This window comes from Anopheles bellator, chromosome 2, assembly GCF_943735745.2.
Source record: "Anopheles bellator chromosome 2, idAnoBellAS_SP24_06.2, whole genome shotgun sequence".
Lineage (NCBI taxonomy): Eukaryota > Metazoa > Arthropoda > Insecta > Diptera > Culicidae > Anopheles > Anopheles bellator.
In genome coordinates, this window is record NC_071286.1 from 77,075,909 (window position 1) to 77,091,535 (window position 15,627).

General features: G+C 48.4%; 1 protein-coding gene across 1 annotated transcript; it reads left to right on the forward strand.

Moving 5' to 3' along the window:
* The first annotated feature begins 53 nt into the window (after positions 1-53).
* LOC131208091 (uncharacterized) lies at positions 54-15,615 on the forward strand. The gene is made up of 4 exons (XM_058200737.1): positions 54-112; positions 292-720; positions 10,171-12,559; positions 12,638-15,615. The coding sequence occupies exons 1-4, from the start codon at positions 54-56 to the stop codon at positions 14,330-14,332; spliced, it is 4,572 nt and encodes a 1,523-aa protein (XP_058056720.1). The 3' UTR covers positions 14,333-15,615.
* The last annotated feature ends 12 nt before the right edge of the window (positions 15,616-15,627 follow it).

Sequence of the window (15,627 nt, forward strand, 5' to 3'; positions counted from 1 at the left end):
GACAGTTCACCCGGCGCCTCGTTTACAAATGTCGCCTGGATCGTAGAATAAGAATGAAGCCAAGCTTATGCTGTACGTACTGCACCCTGTTCCTGGTGTTTCTGGTGTCCAGGTGAGCTTCCTGTCGCCACCATCCATTGCCGTCACATGTCGTCCTTCGCAGACTTCTTAGTGACAGTGGCGCTATGATGCAATCGGCACCAGCTGAATGGCATCGGATCGCTGCCAAGCGCCGCGGAGGAAAGTTCAATTTACTCACTCACTGCACCGTTTCTCCTTTGCCATTTGTAGTTGCACGCTCTTCATCATAGTTGCCTCAGATGCCCTGAAGCCAACGATCGACAAATCAGAGCGACAACACGACTTGCACAGTCATTCGCAGGATGCTAGAACGGGGTCAAATCCGGGGGATCCCGTAGCCGGTACAAATGCCGTCGTAAACGTAGCCAGCTTCACCGAGACATCCTCTGAGGTGGCCGGACGGAAAGCAGCGTTGCGCGGAAAGCCAAATTCGGTGCTGCATAGTGAATCGTCTATGGTGCATTCAAATGCCAAAATTACCAAACCCCTGAAGCGTCCCTCTCACGGTAGAAGGGAGAAAAATACGCTCAAGAAGAATATTCTCATCGAAAAACCGAACCTGCACGGCGAGCCTCCGGATCTGAAGGATGTTATCTTTTTGGAGACCATCTCGAAGAATGTAGGAATCACGAACAGTGGGTGAGTAAAACAGAACAAGCATGACGACGTTCCGTGGGAGGTAGTAATACATTCGCGACATTCCGTCACGGATTGATAAGATAGCGCTCGTCAACTGGTGTTACTACGGGAATTCAGATGATAGTTTGGGAAAGTCTTGGAACCCTTCAATACATCCCACTCCGAGTTTTTTTATAAGTCACAATACCCGCGCATTTTACTACGCTCCAAGCGCAGCGCCTGCGTGACAGCGTGCGCCGTGATGTGTTTTCCCGCCTGCCGTCGTAAATATCACAAAAGGCGTCCTTGAAGGTCACACACAGTAAGAAACGCTCACGTGCGCCATCGTTCTATGGTGTGGGCTTCCACTTTCTACGACTGCCACAGGATCCGAGCCGAGCCCATGTAATCACATGTTTGGGGGCAGTAGCCCAAAGTGCCTTGACCATAAAGAAAACAATCTCTTCGACAGATGCCGCCATTTGGTTTCATTATCGCCACCACGTAACGCATCCTGGCGCGTGGTGCTTCGCTAGGCGCTTTCTGCTCTGATAATTCAATAAAAGATGTGCCTCGAGCCACGTGAGCGCGGATAGCGGACTGACTTTCAAATTGTCTCTCCATACTCTTTGTAGTAAGGCTATTTTTGGTCGCTTTGCTTATTAAGGAATTTGAAGTACTTTTCGCTTTTGTTAAAGGGCAGGAAACATTAGCCTTGCCAGGTACATCGTCACTAATCGGGCTTGGCCATTTCCGTTTTTTTTAACTGACACTAAACCTGCAAACTATGCGATCTGTCGACGTTTCTGCGTCAGTTGCTGGCTTGGAAACATCGTAAACCGACCTTGAAACTCGACCGATTACGGTTACGGTTCATGAGTGCTGTGCTTCCCACTCAGATGGACAAAATCGAAATTTGATGAAAAACGATGGGCCAACTTCTGTAATTGCCAACACGCTTAGTATTCAAATTGCTGCAAACAGCGTGCCGTGGGTCATACGGGGGCCATCAGCATTACTAGAAGTGCTTTCTTGGCATAATGAGTGGGCAGAAGGTAACCTCTTTACGCAGTGGCCCAACCTAACGGGACTTGTCTAGTCAAGGTCACTGTGAAAGCCTTCCACATTACTGAAGCTCGTTACTTAACACTAATACAAAGCCACGATGAACTATGTGCCCTTAAAGTCATTGTAAAACAAAATAACAAAGTTATTTTCAATGTTTTTGCGATCCCCTTATTAGAAAAGTGCCGTGAAGTCAACGAACGCTCCTGATATTGTTGCTATGTTTGGTATTTTGGTTCGTTGTTGTCTTGCGCACGGAATACGATGATAACGAGCCGCCGTCCATGGGTGACGACGGCCCTGAAGTATCAGAAAAGGGTTGCACGACCGGTTCAATGGTAAATACGGCGCCGTTGATTGATGTGAAAATACATGACGACATGGAGCAAAGAGAAACAAAAACAATCCGTGACGCTACTCGCCATCGGTGCACTGTTACGTGCTGGCTACGATGTATGATTACGATCGGTAGTAGGATTACTTCATAGCTGGAGAAAGTTGGGGAACGTTGAAGTAGGTTTTTTGGTGGATTTCGAAGAGTTCAGCAACACGGGAAGATACGGTCACGGATTGCACCCCCCAATGATGGGCAATGACAGTGAGTGTCCAATACGAGCAAACCCTTGCAGTGAGCTTAATGCGTTTCAAACTTCCTGTATTTGGCATAATTGGTTCGGAAAGCGGCGTCCAGTAGAACGAGTCCTATTTGGATGCCAACGGCTGAGCCCCGGCTTCAAGCTGCAAATCCAAATAAGGATTACAGACTGCTTCCTTGAGTTGTTTGCGTGGGACCACCTGTTCCTATAGCCACACTCCATCCCCCGGAGCCGGTTTTAACTCTCGTGGGCTTCATAAACTCCATGGCGCCCTGTAAATAAAGCATTACAAAACTCCTTTCGCTTCGTATTGGTGGAGGTTCCCACTCGTTCGTGTCCACGCAGAAGGCTTTCGTCCAGCTGGTTGTGTTGGTTCGCGCGCGATCCGTTCTTAAAGGTGCCAATTCGTCGATCAAGTTGTTTGGCACACAACAAATCAACAAACACAAGGAATACGGTTCCCAATACGATTTCTTGCCGCAACCCATTCACAGCGTCAGCCGTGACGTGAGCGTGAATGTGCGACGTGTCGGCCAACCACTAGAGGACCACCACGTGCGCTACGAGCCGCTGGACGGGCGGGCGTAATTGTCGCGACAAACTGTGTTCGCGTCGCCATCTGTCGTCATCGTTCCACGAGTGTCCGGCCGGACCGGGCCGTTCGGGTCTTCGCTCGAAAGTGGCTGGCTCAGTTTCAATTGAGTCTTTCGCTTGCTCGCCCGCAGTCTGTCGCAGCAGTGCTCGTCTGCCGGTCGATTGTCGGCGCCGCGACGAAGGTTCCGCGGCTCTCCTTGGTATCGTGGCAAAGTGAAGGTTGGTTCCCGTATCCGATCGCTGCCTCGAGTGGTGCCAATCGGGGTTTTGTGTCGCATTCCGGGTAGGGTCGGTCGGTCAGACCTTCGGAGATGCCCTTCGCGTAGCTCGAGTGCAGTGCAAGTGGCGTGTTAGTTCACACACATGCCGGCCACACTCCGTGAAATATGATCCCGATGATACGGGGTGTTCCTATTGCGTGCTTAAAGCTTAAATCAAGCAAAAACTTCCAACGGTTCGATATTATGTCACAGGATTGTCGTTGGCGCTCTGCGACAGTCCCGGTGCCGTGTTGATGTTCCTCCTTCTTCGCATACATCAATGATATTGGCCGTGAAGTGGTAGTGACACAGAACAGACTGAGGCAAGTTCTGTTGTGAAGCGCATCGTCAAATGCAAGTGACTCTGTGCTGCAGAATGCAGTTCATCTGGCCGAAGTTCGCTGCCAACGGTGGGAACAGTGTCGGGAGTTACACAATTTCTAAAGAGAACATGCTTGGTGGCGAATTCCCATTTGATTTAAATTTAACCTTCGTGTGATGCAGCTGCACTTGAACATTGTTGTTCTGTTCGTTGACACGTTGACGCTTTCGTTGAATGATCTGTAAATGCGCTTGAGTAGACGCTTGACATTAAAATGTGTATTTATTCATAAACATGCCCGTTGGAATGCCCTTGAATATATTTGTCGGACTACCCGGTCCATCGAGGGAACTTCCCGGTTCACTGCCTCATCGGATTAGTGGACTATTGACCAAAAGCACCCGTACAGCTTCATTTGCGTAGCTAACGATACAACGGCACACGGAAGCACATCAAGACACGTTCATCTCGGATCTGCACATAATAGTGCTTCAAGGAACACACAGCGATGATGGAATTTCGTTGCATGTGTCCGTGGTGCTAATGGCAAACGACACGCTTTCCACGCATACGACGGGATGCAGCGGAAGAGAATGTTTTTAATACTTGGGCAAATGACTAGAACTTATGTGCAACCCTCGGATGATCGTGCAGGAAGCTTTGAATAAATGAGCGTGTTGTGTATTGGTGAACAAGAACCGGGCAAATTATGCAATGGAATGGAATGTTTACGATGAGTTGCTGCGTGAGACGTAGAGGTTAATGTTGTTAAATGGTGGCAGCAGCATTCCCCTTTCGTCCGACGCATGGTGTTCATAACGGACTGAAGAACTTGTTATCACCGTGAAGTGAAGCCCTGCAATGTGGTTCCCATGGTCTGCTGTTGCTGCCATGTGCCAAAGCGATAAGGGATTATTATATAGTATAATGCAATGGTTTTTTTATACAGAACATTTGGTTGTGAGTTGATGCAAAATGATTATGGCTTTTAATATATTTTAATTATTACTTCCATTTCCGAGACGGAATGCCACTTGAAGTCTGGATATTCTGGCACAATCAAAGTCATGACTAAAACTGGCGAAAACCAGTGCGAGGTCTTTCGAAAGCCGTATGCCCTTAGAGGAGCGAACTGTACGGAGCGACTGATTTCTTTTGCAGCAGCACAGCATGTGTTCTGGCGCAATGAGGTTAAGCTGCTAAATGGATGTTTCATGTTTCGTTTCCAACATCACATATGGGTGTGCCATATGATTGTCGTGCTTGCTTTCAAATACAGCCATTTGATAAAGAGAGCGGTCGAGTGACGCCCGAAAAACAGAATATGCTTTAAAACTAGTGTGTTAATTGTGCGTGTCAAAACAGTTAGTGCAGCCAGATTGTCCGTATTAGAGGTATCCAATGATCATAAATGGGGTCAAGTGATACAAAGCAGCAGCTAATACATCATACGGCTTACAAACTTCACTTACTTCACTTCAGCGTACTTCACTCCATATACAAGTCTCCTGCACAGTAGAATGTCGCGGTTTATACCTTTTTTCCCCGGGAACCTTTCGCTGTGATTAATGTTTAGAGAAAGTGATCCAATCTTAAGCACGGCTAAACCTACGCAAAAGTGGCTAGCGATACAACATCACACCGGGTGGGTTTTTGAGACCAATTTTTCTGACGCAATGCGGTGCCCACTGCTGCTGCGTTGGCTCGGCTCAGTGATCTCGGCTATGCTCAGAAAATTCACGACCGCTACTGCAAGCAGGAAAGAAGTGAGCCAAGAGACAGAGGAAAAAGAATACGTAAAGAAGGAAAGATAAATCCAAAAACGACACTGCTGAAAGACGTGGCCACTTTCCCAATGCGTCGGCCAATGGTCGAATTAATTGCATTTTCTGCTGGTGCACAAGACCGAGAGCATTTGATTTGTGCGAAAGTGAAAGCCCCGGTGGGCCAAGGAAAGTATGGAAACGTAACAGAAAACCCTTTTTCCGCAATCACCGTCATCTTCCAGTTCCTTCCTTTCCGGAGTGGCGGGTTTCAAGGAAAGTTGTCTTCGTTCCATAGCTTCCATTGCTCCTACTTCCGTCGTCAGCCTTCTCCTACCTTGCATTGGGCGGCAGAATTAATCTATTATTCAATCCTTGGTTGCAGCGAAAAGCGGCAAGTTGGCAAATGTTATGCAAATGAAGTGTTTGGACTGTGTGTCCCCAATGAGGCTGATTTTCGCTCGCCGAACGGATATAATATATTCGATGTTGCCCCATAGCGAGACAAATTTTTTGTGTGCCCTCCATGGAAAATGGCCAATAGGCGCGACAAGATCAAGACACCGTTCCATAACCGGTTGCTGCCCAGCTACCCAAAGCCCGTGTGGTATTTAGTTTCTTTGGACTCGCTCGGACCCTGTCAGAACTCGTGCTTAGTGTTGCGGTTACTTGTGATCTTGCCTTTGAACGTTTGGCGAAGGTTGAAGGTTGTTCCGAAATAAGCGATTGTACACAGACAGAGTACCTTTCAACTCAATGGTCATGATTGAAACTATTATTGATTGGCCTTAGCTGAAATAGTTGAATGAGTTTCATAAACGTTTTGTCTGCCCTTCGAAGACCATTGGTAATTTTGTTACTGTGTTGCAAAATGTGGCACACTGATCAAGTGATCTAGCTCAGAACGAGCCATTGCGATTCTCCTCGTGACGAGTAGTGTAAGTTTGTGGTTTATCTCGTCGATCGCTGACGGTCGGTACCGCGTGGTGACGGGAACGTGCTGTCCCGCGTTTAACGTGCGCATTGTGTTCCTGTCGGCAGCATCGATTACTTCGTACACAGTGACCACACACGCCTGTTTTTGCCTTCTTTTAGCTCTGTCTCTTGGTGACAAACGCGTGGTACCCACAACAATAAGTGAACCACATAATGATGATGGTGGCCACGCGGACAAAGTGTTTGTCGATGCATATTTCATAGCAGCGGGTGTTTTGGTACATTGCCGTTTTCCCGGGCGCCATCATGGTTTCTGTATTTTCCATTAGCGACCTCGGGAAATAAAAATGATTCGATGAGCTGTGGTCGATGTTGTGGTCAATTCGATGCTGGCTGGCCTTGACCATCGGAATATGGCGTCGCAAGAACTTCGTATACAGCGCAATGAACCATCGCAAGATGATGGTGGCTTCTCACGTTTCGGCGTCGAGATCGAGAATTGTTTTTGGCCACGGCGCCATTTCGGTGTATTGTGAAACCTTATCTCAGCGCTCATCGCTGTGTTTGTTTCCGCGTCGCGTTTTCAAGCCTTTGCCGGCTGATACTACCAAGTACGTGCTGCCGCACCGTATCGGATGCTGGCCCGCTGGCCCCCACGGCCACTATGATAATGGTGGCACTTTGAGTAATGTGCGCCTCGAAGCACATGGCGCCCCACGACGTGCCTTGAAAGGCGACACAGACACGTCCTTTTATTGTCTCCATACCGTGCGGGCGCGGATCGCGAGTTGACATTCAGAACACTCTCGACGCGTTCGCTTCGTTAATAGTCACTTGTGTGGAGATGAATATGGCCGGCGCTTTCGGTTTCATGGCGTCACACTCTCGGTTGTGATGATGATGCTTTATTGATAGTTGCAATATCGCCGCCATTGTCGGCGCGTTATCATCGCGCCCCGGAATTTGGTTCACGGACAGACAAACACCGATCGTGGCCGCCGATTTATGGTTGGAGCTCCTCCCGGACCGGTGTCCACTATCGGAAGCCGACCGAGTGTTTAGGTTCGACGATAGTGCTGGTGACGGTGCTGGAGTTGTTTATCAACAAAAGTGCTCCGTAATCAAACTCTACGAATGACGTGGTCGAATCGTGCTCTTAGTCGTGGTCCTAGGCGCGTTGCCGTAGCGTTTGCGATTACATTGAAATCTAAAATGCTCAAGCGCTCTTTGAAATGTTAGACGCTGTGGTCAAGGCAGTAAGGCGGCAGAGGGCCACTTCCTTTGCCAAGAATGCTGGCGATCGTTGCTCTCGCTAGAATGGTTCTGATATTTTGCATCATTCTCTTACGACGCGGCCAGTGTTACTCGGGATCGCCTTTGGCGCGAAACGTTATTAAATGATGTTTAAGCGGCACGCTGGCAGCAGCAACCACAATGAAGTTGAATTAGAGTGCATCAATGTAGATCCCCAAGATGATCGTTTAGCTACATTCGTTGCCGCGAGTGTTGCATGCAGTGTGGCTTTTCATTCGTAGTTTTTTCGTTAATAGTAAGATAATAGTGTAATATGATGATAGTGTAATAGAGCAACCCCTCTGAAAAAATTGTCTGATGGTGGTTATCGTACTTCGAGTATCGTATTCCGCCGGCCAAAGGACACTTTCTTTGTTTTATTTAGAGACCCTAAACGTTTCGTATTTATTGCTAGGCTTTGAAGCTAAAGTTACCCTAGAATTGTGTTAAACCTCAGCATTTAATATCGTCATAAAGTAGCATATCAATGTCAGAGGAGATACACGATAGCGACGTACCGTAAACGGGTTGTAACAGGAAGAGGACTCGTGTTACATTTCCGATGGACATTTTGACGTGCGCCCCGTTCAACACGGACCAATTTTCTGACGCCGAGTGTCACGTGGCGTTTGGCGCAAATGTCACGAGCTTGGATTCGGAGAACGGTGTAACCGTTGTGTAGTTTACTGTTGTCGCACGAACGAAATTATGGTGCCACCAGGAAGTTTGTAATGCGTCAAAAATTGCCCGGCAATTGTGTGCGTTATCATCGTTTCCAGAACGGTCTGTTAAAGTAGTTCGTGTTCTCCTTTTAGAGTTCCAACGCGATTCTGTCCTTTCACTTCGAAACTTATCATAGCCGGGAACCGACCGTGTTGGCATTTGTTATCGTTCGGCGCTAACTTTCATGAACGGGTCCGTCCGTTCTTAAGCCGGCCCATAAAAAGAATACGGTCTATGGTGGACTAAATTTGTTTGCTTGTTTGCATTTTTTAAAATTCATTTCCCGCCAGCCAGTGCGCCGTAGAAAAAGTGTGCCACAACCGGTTCCTTTCATTTCGCAATACGAAGGTTTCAATTTCTTCGGCGGCCGAACGGGCCCCGCGGAGAAGCTGTGTTGTTCGGGGCGCCCATCCGTTTGCGTCAGTGTGGACCTAGTGAACGGTGTTAATTGTTGCGGGACGACAAAGACGACGGCGACAACTTTGCCTTCCAATGATGGTGGCCACCGCTGGGTGTTGGGCCATCGCTCGACTTCAGTTTGGCTAGAATCGCAAAACCTGGAAGGCAAACGAGTTTGGGCTCTCGAAAGTTCGGTACAAGCGAAACGGGTGTTATGTTGTTGTGGGCGCTCTTCTGTTTGCTGAACGGTTACCGCTAGCCGGTTTTAACGCATTTCCCGCGATCGATGTTCATGGTGGTGCACCTGTATCTGGTTGCGTTTTGCTACGTCAAATGGCAGCTCTCGATGAAGCTGATCAGCGTGCTTGCGGAGCGTATTAAAAGGATGCGCAAACTCACCGTTCTGCTGACCTTCTGCTGGGTAGCGCTGATCTCGCAGATCGTGGCCATCTCGAACCTGTACCATGATGGGTAAGTTTGTCGGCACCGGAAATGTAAGCCACTTCGTCCTGTAAGGCACCATCTGTAAGGGAAGGTTGTATTTGATTCCCAAATATTACCGAACGTTGTATGCAGCCTATGTTTAGGATTACTGGCCACTGCCACTCCTCAACGAAACAATCGTGTTTGTTTTGCCATTCACAACGGTACATATTGCTGCGGCCGATTGAATAAAAATAACAACAAAGTTCAAAACACGTTCAAAATTAGACGGTAATCCGCCTCACGGCGCAAACCTTGTCAGAAACCATTACCCGGCCTTGACTCACCAGTCGTGTGGTTTCACTGTTCGTGGTCGTGTGCTGCCTTCCAAGGTGTGTTTTGTTTTGGCGCCGCACAATTGGCGTATGTGATAATTATGCTAGTCCGGAGGGGCTGTTTGTTCTGAAAATGACCCGAAATAGAACACATCCTTAAAATATTTGTGTGACGACACTTCAGTGCATTGAGGAAAGCGTGTTCTCACGTGGTAATGCTATTATCACGGCGCGGCGTGGTCGAGGCAGCAAGCGTGACCGTCTCAGGAATGCCGGTGTAAATAATACCTTACAGTGAGGGAATTCTTGTTCCGCAAGGTGGCTCCCGGACTTGTCACGTGCAAGAGGAACTTACTTTCGTTTTACCAAACTCCCCATGACCGTTTGAATTCTTTGAATAACAGTAATCGAATCGGTTGATAGATCACGAGATCGAAAGCCGGCAGAACTCGTCTCGCAAGGTCGTTTTGGTCGTGGATCAGAGGATATGGTATTTGTTCAATGGGAGTTTGATTCCGCCGTAAGTCGTGGCGTGCGCGATTTGTAATTGGATTCTGTCGGTCAGTAGTAGGACCGGGCTTTGCTTCCGTTAGAAGGAACGGATTCCGTCTTGGGATGATTCTCAAGACGTTCGTCTGTTATTTGCTGGAAGTGTTGTTTATCTTGCAGTTGTGAGCATTCGTTTCTTTCCTTCTTGTGTCCGTGAGCTGAAATCAATTTTTGTATAATTTACCTTTCTCTCTGTCTCGTTTTTGACCGTAGGTTACAAGACATTCCAGGGCCACAATCGGTAGTTACGTTGGTCGACCATCAGCGTCGCGAGCTGAGCAATATCGAAAACAAACTGGAGGAGAATCTGGAGGCCACACTCAAAAACTTGTCTCACAACATTCACACCGTTCCAGTGCAACAGACTGTCGTTCCGGTGCTGCAGCACGGTGAAACGGAACAGCGGGAACTTCCAACCGATGCCAGTAATCGAACACTCGAACAGGCGAACGGGACCGAATTTTTTACGGAAACATCCGATGGCGACGGTAGTACTCGAACACCGGAGCAACCCAGTTTGGTGTTAGTTCCCGTCGATGGTGGAACGCATGTACCTTTCGTTCAAGACGCCTTTCATGAGGATGTGGCGTCGGATGGCGAACAAGTCCTACCGGACGCTGATAGTCCCGAGATGGGTGAAGCTGGAGGTGCAGCTCTTAAAGCCCACGAGGTGAATCTCACCGAGGAAAACCCCATGCCAGTGTTTAGCGAGTGGGCCGAAAAGCAGATGGCCGAGGCGGAAAAGAAGAAACAGCTTGGGGAGGTGGTAAATGCTTCGTTGATGAGGAAGGGTACAAAACCGACCGGCAGCAAGACCGGTGGCCCGTTGAAGCCTCGAGCAAAAAATTATGCCGCTCCTGAGTGTGGGGCGAAGATTATAGCGTCGAACCCGGAGGCGCAAAGTACGGGCTCGGTGCTGACGGCCCCGAAGGACGAATACCTTCTGAATCCGTGCACGAGCAAAATCTGGTTCGTGGTGGAACTCTGTGAACCGGTGCAAGCGGAGCGCATCGAGTTGGCAAATTTCGAGCTGTTTTCGTCCTCGCCGAAGGACTTTAGTGTGTCGGTAAGCAATCGGTTTCCGACACGCGACTGGGCCAACGTGGGTCAGTTTACGGCCAAAGATGAGCGCGACGTGCAGAGCTTCCAACTGCATCCCCATCTGTTCGGAAAGTTTGTACGAGTCGAGATTCTGTCGCACTACAATCAGGAGCATTTTTGTCCCGTCTCACTATTCCGCGTGTACGGTACATCGGAGTTTGAGGCGTTCGAAACCGATAACACTCCGATGGTACCGGATGATGACGACGAACAGGGCGATGAATTCATTGAAACGGCGGATGTGGCTGAAGATGATCCCCTTCCGGCAGACGGACAAGCGGGGGCTCCTACGGTTCCGAATGCCAATCATGACGAACGAAATGTCGAAACAGGAACACAACCGTCGGGAACCGAAAGACAACGAACTGCAACATCCGACAAACACGATAAGGACACCAACAGGAAAGGAAAGCCAAGCAACCCAAACAACATTCTAAAATCTGCCGGCGAAGTTGTGTTGAACATGGTAAAGAAAGCGGCCGAAGTGCTCGGTAAATCGGGCCCCGAAACCAATGCTTCCTCGAACCCAGGTTCAGCGGGCACGGTACGGGAAGTCGTCCTCCCAACAGCACCGACCAATTGCATTACCCTAGCTTATACGATACGTTGCGTTAACTGTAGCGACCATTTTCGGACTCGACTCGAGTCCACGATGAATTGCAAACACAATCTTCTGACTAGTCTGCTAGGTGTGGCGTCAATCGGACACTCGTTCGATCGAGCGCAGCATTTTCTATGTGCCAACGTGTTAGGATTTAACTTACCACCAGCGGAGGGATTCGGAACCGAGGAGGAGGTATGTGTAAACATGAGCCACAGCGTTTTAAATCTGCTTTTGGACGAGCTGGTGGCCAGTTTCTGCAATATAGTGGCGTTCGATCGCAAACTGCTACCAGTCATCAGTAGCGTACTAAGTTCTGCAATGGATGCCGTCGAAGAAGATCCTCCGAAGGATCGCGCCGTGGCTGGAGACAACCCGTACAGCGATGCCAGTAGTTCGTTGAAAGGGGATTTGGAAAAGGGAGAAAGTCCACTTCACCAGCAGCACCATCCGTCAGCTGGCAGTGGCATCGAGCAGCCGGTGGTAGAAAAGCACGAACCAATCATCGAAGATCAGGAACGACGAGTCTCGGACTGCGGGGAACCTAAAGTATCGTCATACGAAGAGCCCGAGAAAGATGATGTGAATATGTTTAACATCGCGTCGGAAACACCTAAAGTCTCTTCCGGCGACGAAAGACAATCTAGTACGGGTGAGGGAGATGCCGGGCTACCAGTGGACGGACAGCAGAAGCAACAGCAGCAGGAAAAGGAGGAAGCTGGCACGACTCAGACCTGGGAAACGGGGATGGATGATGGTGCAATAGAGACGGGTCCATCAGGGAGTGGAAAGGAGGGAACACTCGAAGGAACTTTCAACTTGCCCGCGACAGTCGCACCCACGGGTCCGGCAAAAGTGCAACCAGAAAGCGTTTTCCTACGGCTTTCGAATCGTATTAAGGTAGGTTTGTTTCACCGTTGCTTTTCGTTCGTTTCCCTTTTTTAGAATGCTATTTTTAAACGTGTCCTTTCCCTTTAGGCTCTCGAGCGAAATATGAGCCTGTCGGGCCAATACCTGGAGGAACTAAGCCGACGCTATCGGAAACAGGTAGAGGAGTTGCAACATTCGTACGCCAAAACATTGCACGAAATTGAGGAACAGACTCGCCGTGCCCGCGAAAGTGAGGCAAGCCTTCGTGAGGTGAACAATCAGTTGCGACAAGATTTGGCCAATTTCCGCTCTACGGTAATCGATTGGCGCAATGTAGCATTTGCGGTCACCGTTGCCATCATGGTGATGCTGTTGGCACTGCTTGCTCTGGTGCGCTCATTGATCGTTAACGGGCATGGTCGGATGACTATCCCACAACCGGCACCGATTCCACAAAGTGTACTTGACCGTGAGCTGGCTCAGGTTGGACTAGACGCTAAACCAATTCGTGGACGGATGCTACGAAGAAAATCCATCGATGGGATGCCCGTTGCCAGCAGCAACTGTGTTGTTGGTGGTGGTTCCGGAAGTGGTTCCGGTGTCATACTGATCAACGATGAATCACTACTGGGAAGTACAACGCGGTCACCCACCCGGTTGCGGCAGAAGCGTCCGAGTGAAGAAGCGCTCAACATCAGCGGAACGTACGTTAATTTGCTGATAGACGACGATGTCGAGAAGCCACTAGGACAGCGTTCATCTGCCAACATGCTGCTTGCTAATGCTCCGACCGGCGAACGGAAGAAAGGAAAACATAAGCATCGTAAAGTGTCTGCTCCGTCAATGATGACAGGCTCCTCGACACCGGTGAGCGGTAGTGATGGCAACTTTCGACACGAACCTCCGCGACGTTCCATTTCGATGTTAGAGCCACATGAGCGCGGGGATCACGCCAGGACGTCGGCTAACGGTGGTGGCACTAGAGAACCGCCAGAGGTGGACGGTAATCGTATCGAAGAGTTACCATTGCTGGAGGATAACGACGAGTTTATCATTCCTACCGCGAGTGATCTTTCGTACGATGAGTTCATGCCCGGCGCTCTGTGCAAAGCGGATGCAGTGGACAATGAAAGTAAAGTCGAGGATGGTGCGGTGGTGGTGGAAATAGCAGATCTTAGCGAACATCCGATGAGCGCTTTGGAAGCAAAGAAACTGTCCAAAACACGTCGCTTGTCCTCCCCAGCATTCTTCAAAACGTCTATATTGCGTGCGAGTATAGGGAAAAAGCGTTCCTCAAAAACATCATCCGTCTCGTCATCGTCGGAAGACGGTCGGCGGTCGTCAAAAAAGTCGACCAACAGCAGTCACAGCGCCGGAAGCAGTAGCCACACTAGTAGCAGTAGCAATAGTAGCAACATAAGCAGCAACAACACAACCGCCAGTTCCGAAGAATCTGCAATGAAGCAAGCGTCGGAAGGGCTGTTGGAGAAAGGCGGAAAGTCGAACGGTAACGGGATTAGCAGCGGTGGCTGGGAGTGGTATCGATTGAAGCAAAAGAAAAACGGTATTAGTCCACCGTCCTCTAGTCAAGATGCGCCCACCAGTAGTGGCGAGCCGGGACGGTTGAAAGGAAGAGCAGAAAGTCTCGACGAAAGTGTATACAACGGATCGTCAGCGACGGATTCGAGAAAGCTTTCGGTGTCGTTCAATGGCGAGCTACCGCCCGTAAATGGTGGGGGTTTGGAAAGGAAAGCAAGTGGAAGCAGGGGCAGCATACGACGACTTTTTCGAAGGGTGTTCTAGTGCGGCAGGTTTGAATGACCTACATGGCCCAACACGCGGAAGAACTAGATTCATAAAGAACGATATTAAAATTTATGATAGACTGATGACCATCTAAGCGAAACAAAGCTTGTAGCTTGGGGGTGCAAAACGTATGTAATACATCGTAACGATCTACATTTCATGTACACAACAGCACTATCGGCGACCGTCGTCCGTCGTTTCGAGGATGTTGTTCGACTTTTCAATGTCTCTGTTGTAGAATTTCCAATCTGTAGTTGGTGGTCTGTTATCAAGCACAGGTAGAATTTCTCTGCTGCTGCGTCATTGTTCCTTTCTTTGGTCACTAAAATTGGTAACGAATCAGCGCATTTAGTAGGTCAAACTAAAGCTAAAATGAATATTTAAAAAAAGTACGAATATCTAATTGCTTAGTATCGTAGTAGCCTTGGCTATAGATGGAATCCTATTTGATTTGCTCTTAGAAGCGTTAGTGATCAGTGCGGTTTGATAGCTTCAACTTTGCGGTGTTTTTATTTGTACAAACTTTTTGGTCGACGACGCGATCTTGCAGTAAGCTCGAACCTGAATAGTTTTCTAACGACCACCAGAAACGTTTAAACCAAACGTCTTCTATAAATGTAGGTGTGCCTCACAACCGTTGTGTATTCTGTTCGTCAAACGAAGTTAAATGTTGTCGCATGCGATGGTTTTAGAAAAACAAAGTAGGCCAGTAGGGGAAATAAAGAAACAGAGACACGATTCTGCACATCGTTAAATCACATAAGGAGCGAAATACCCTCGAAATTATACATTATGTATCAAAAGACGCACACCAGAAGCGAACGAGATGATGGTTCGCGGTGTAGTTATACGTTGGTTTTACATGTTTCCTGTTGCTTGTTTCATTTCGGAAAACCAAAAATTAGCCATAAAATACGAAATACCTAGTGACATTCGGCTAGGTGATGAGTAGTAATGGGATTTGAAAATGAAAAATTATCGCAGAACATTGTTGTTCCTGTTGTTTGTTATGCTATGTAGTGGAAATTAACTTAAATAAAACCAGAACCAGAATCCATAATATATCAAAATACGCATCCACACTGCAACACTAAGTTTGGCTATGATTGTGCTTAACATAGTGAACATGAACACACAAAAGAGAACTCAGAACTGACCAGACACCACGAAAGTAATACATGAAAGAGACGCTCCTTTTCACACGCAAGACGATGGCCAACACGGAGGGGAAAATTAATGTAGTGGAAGGTGAAATAAATTATTCTGTTAATCAATAGTGATTTTTGCTTGCG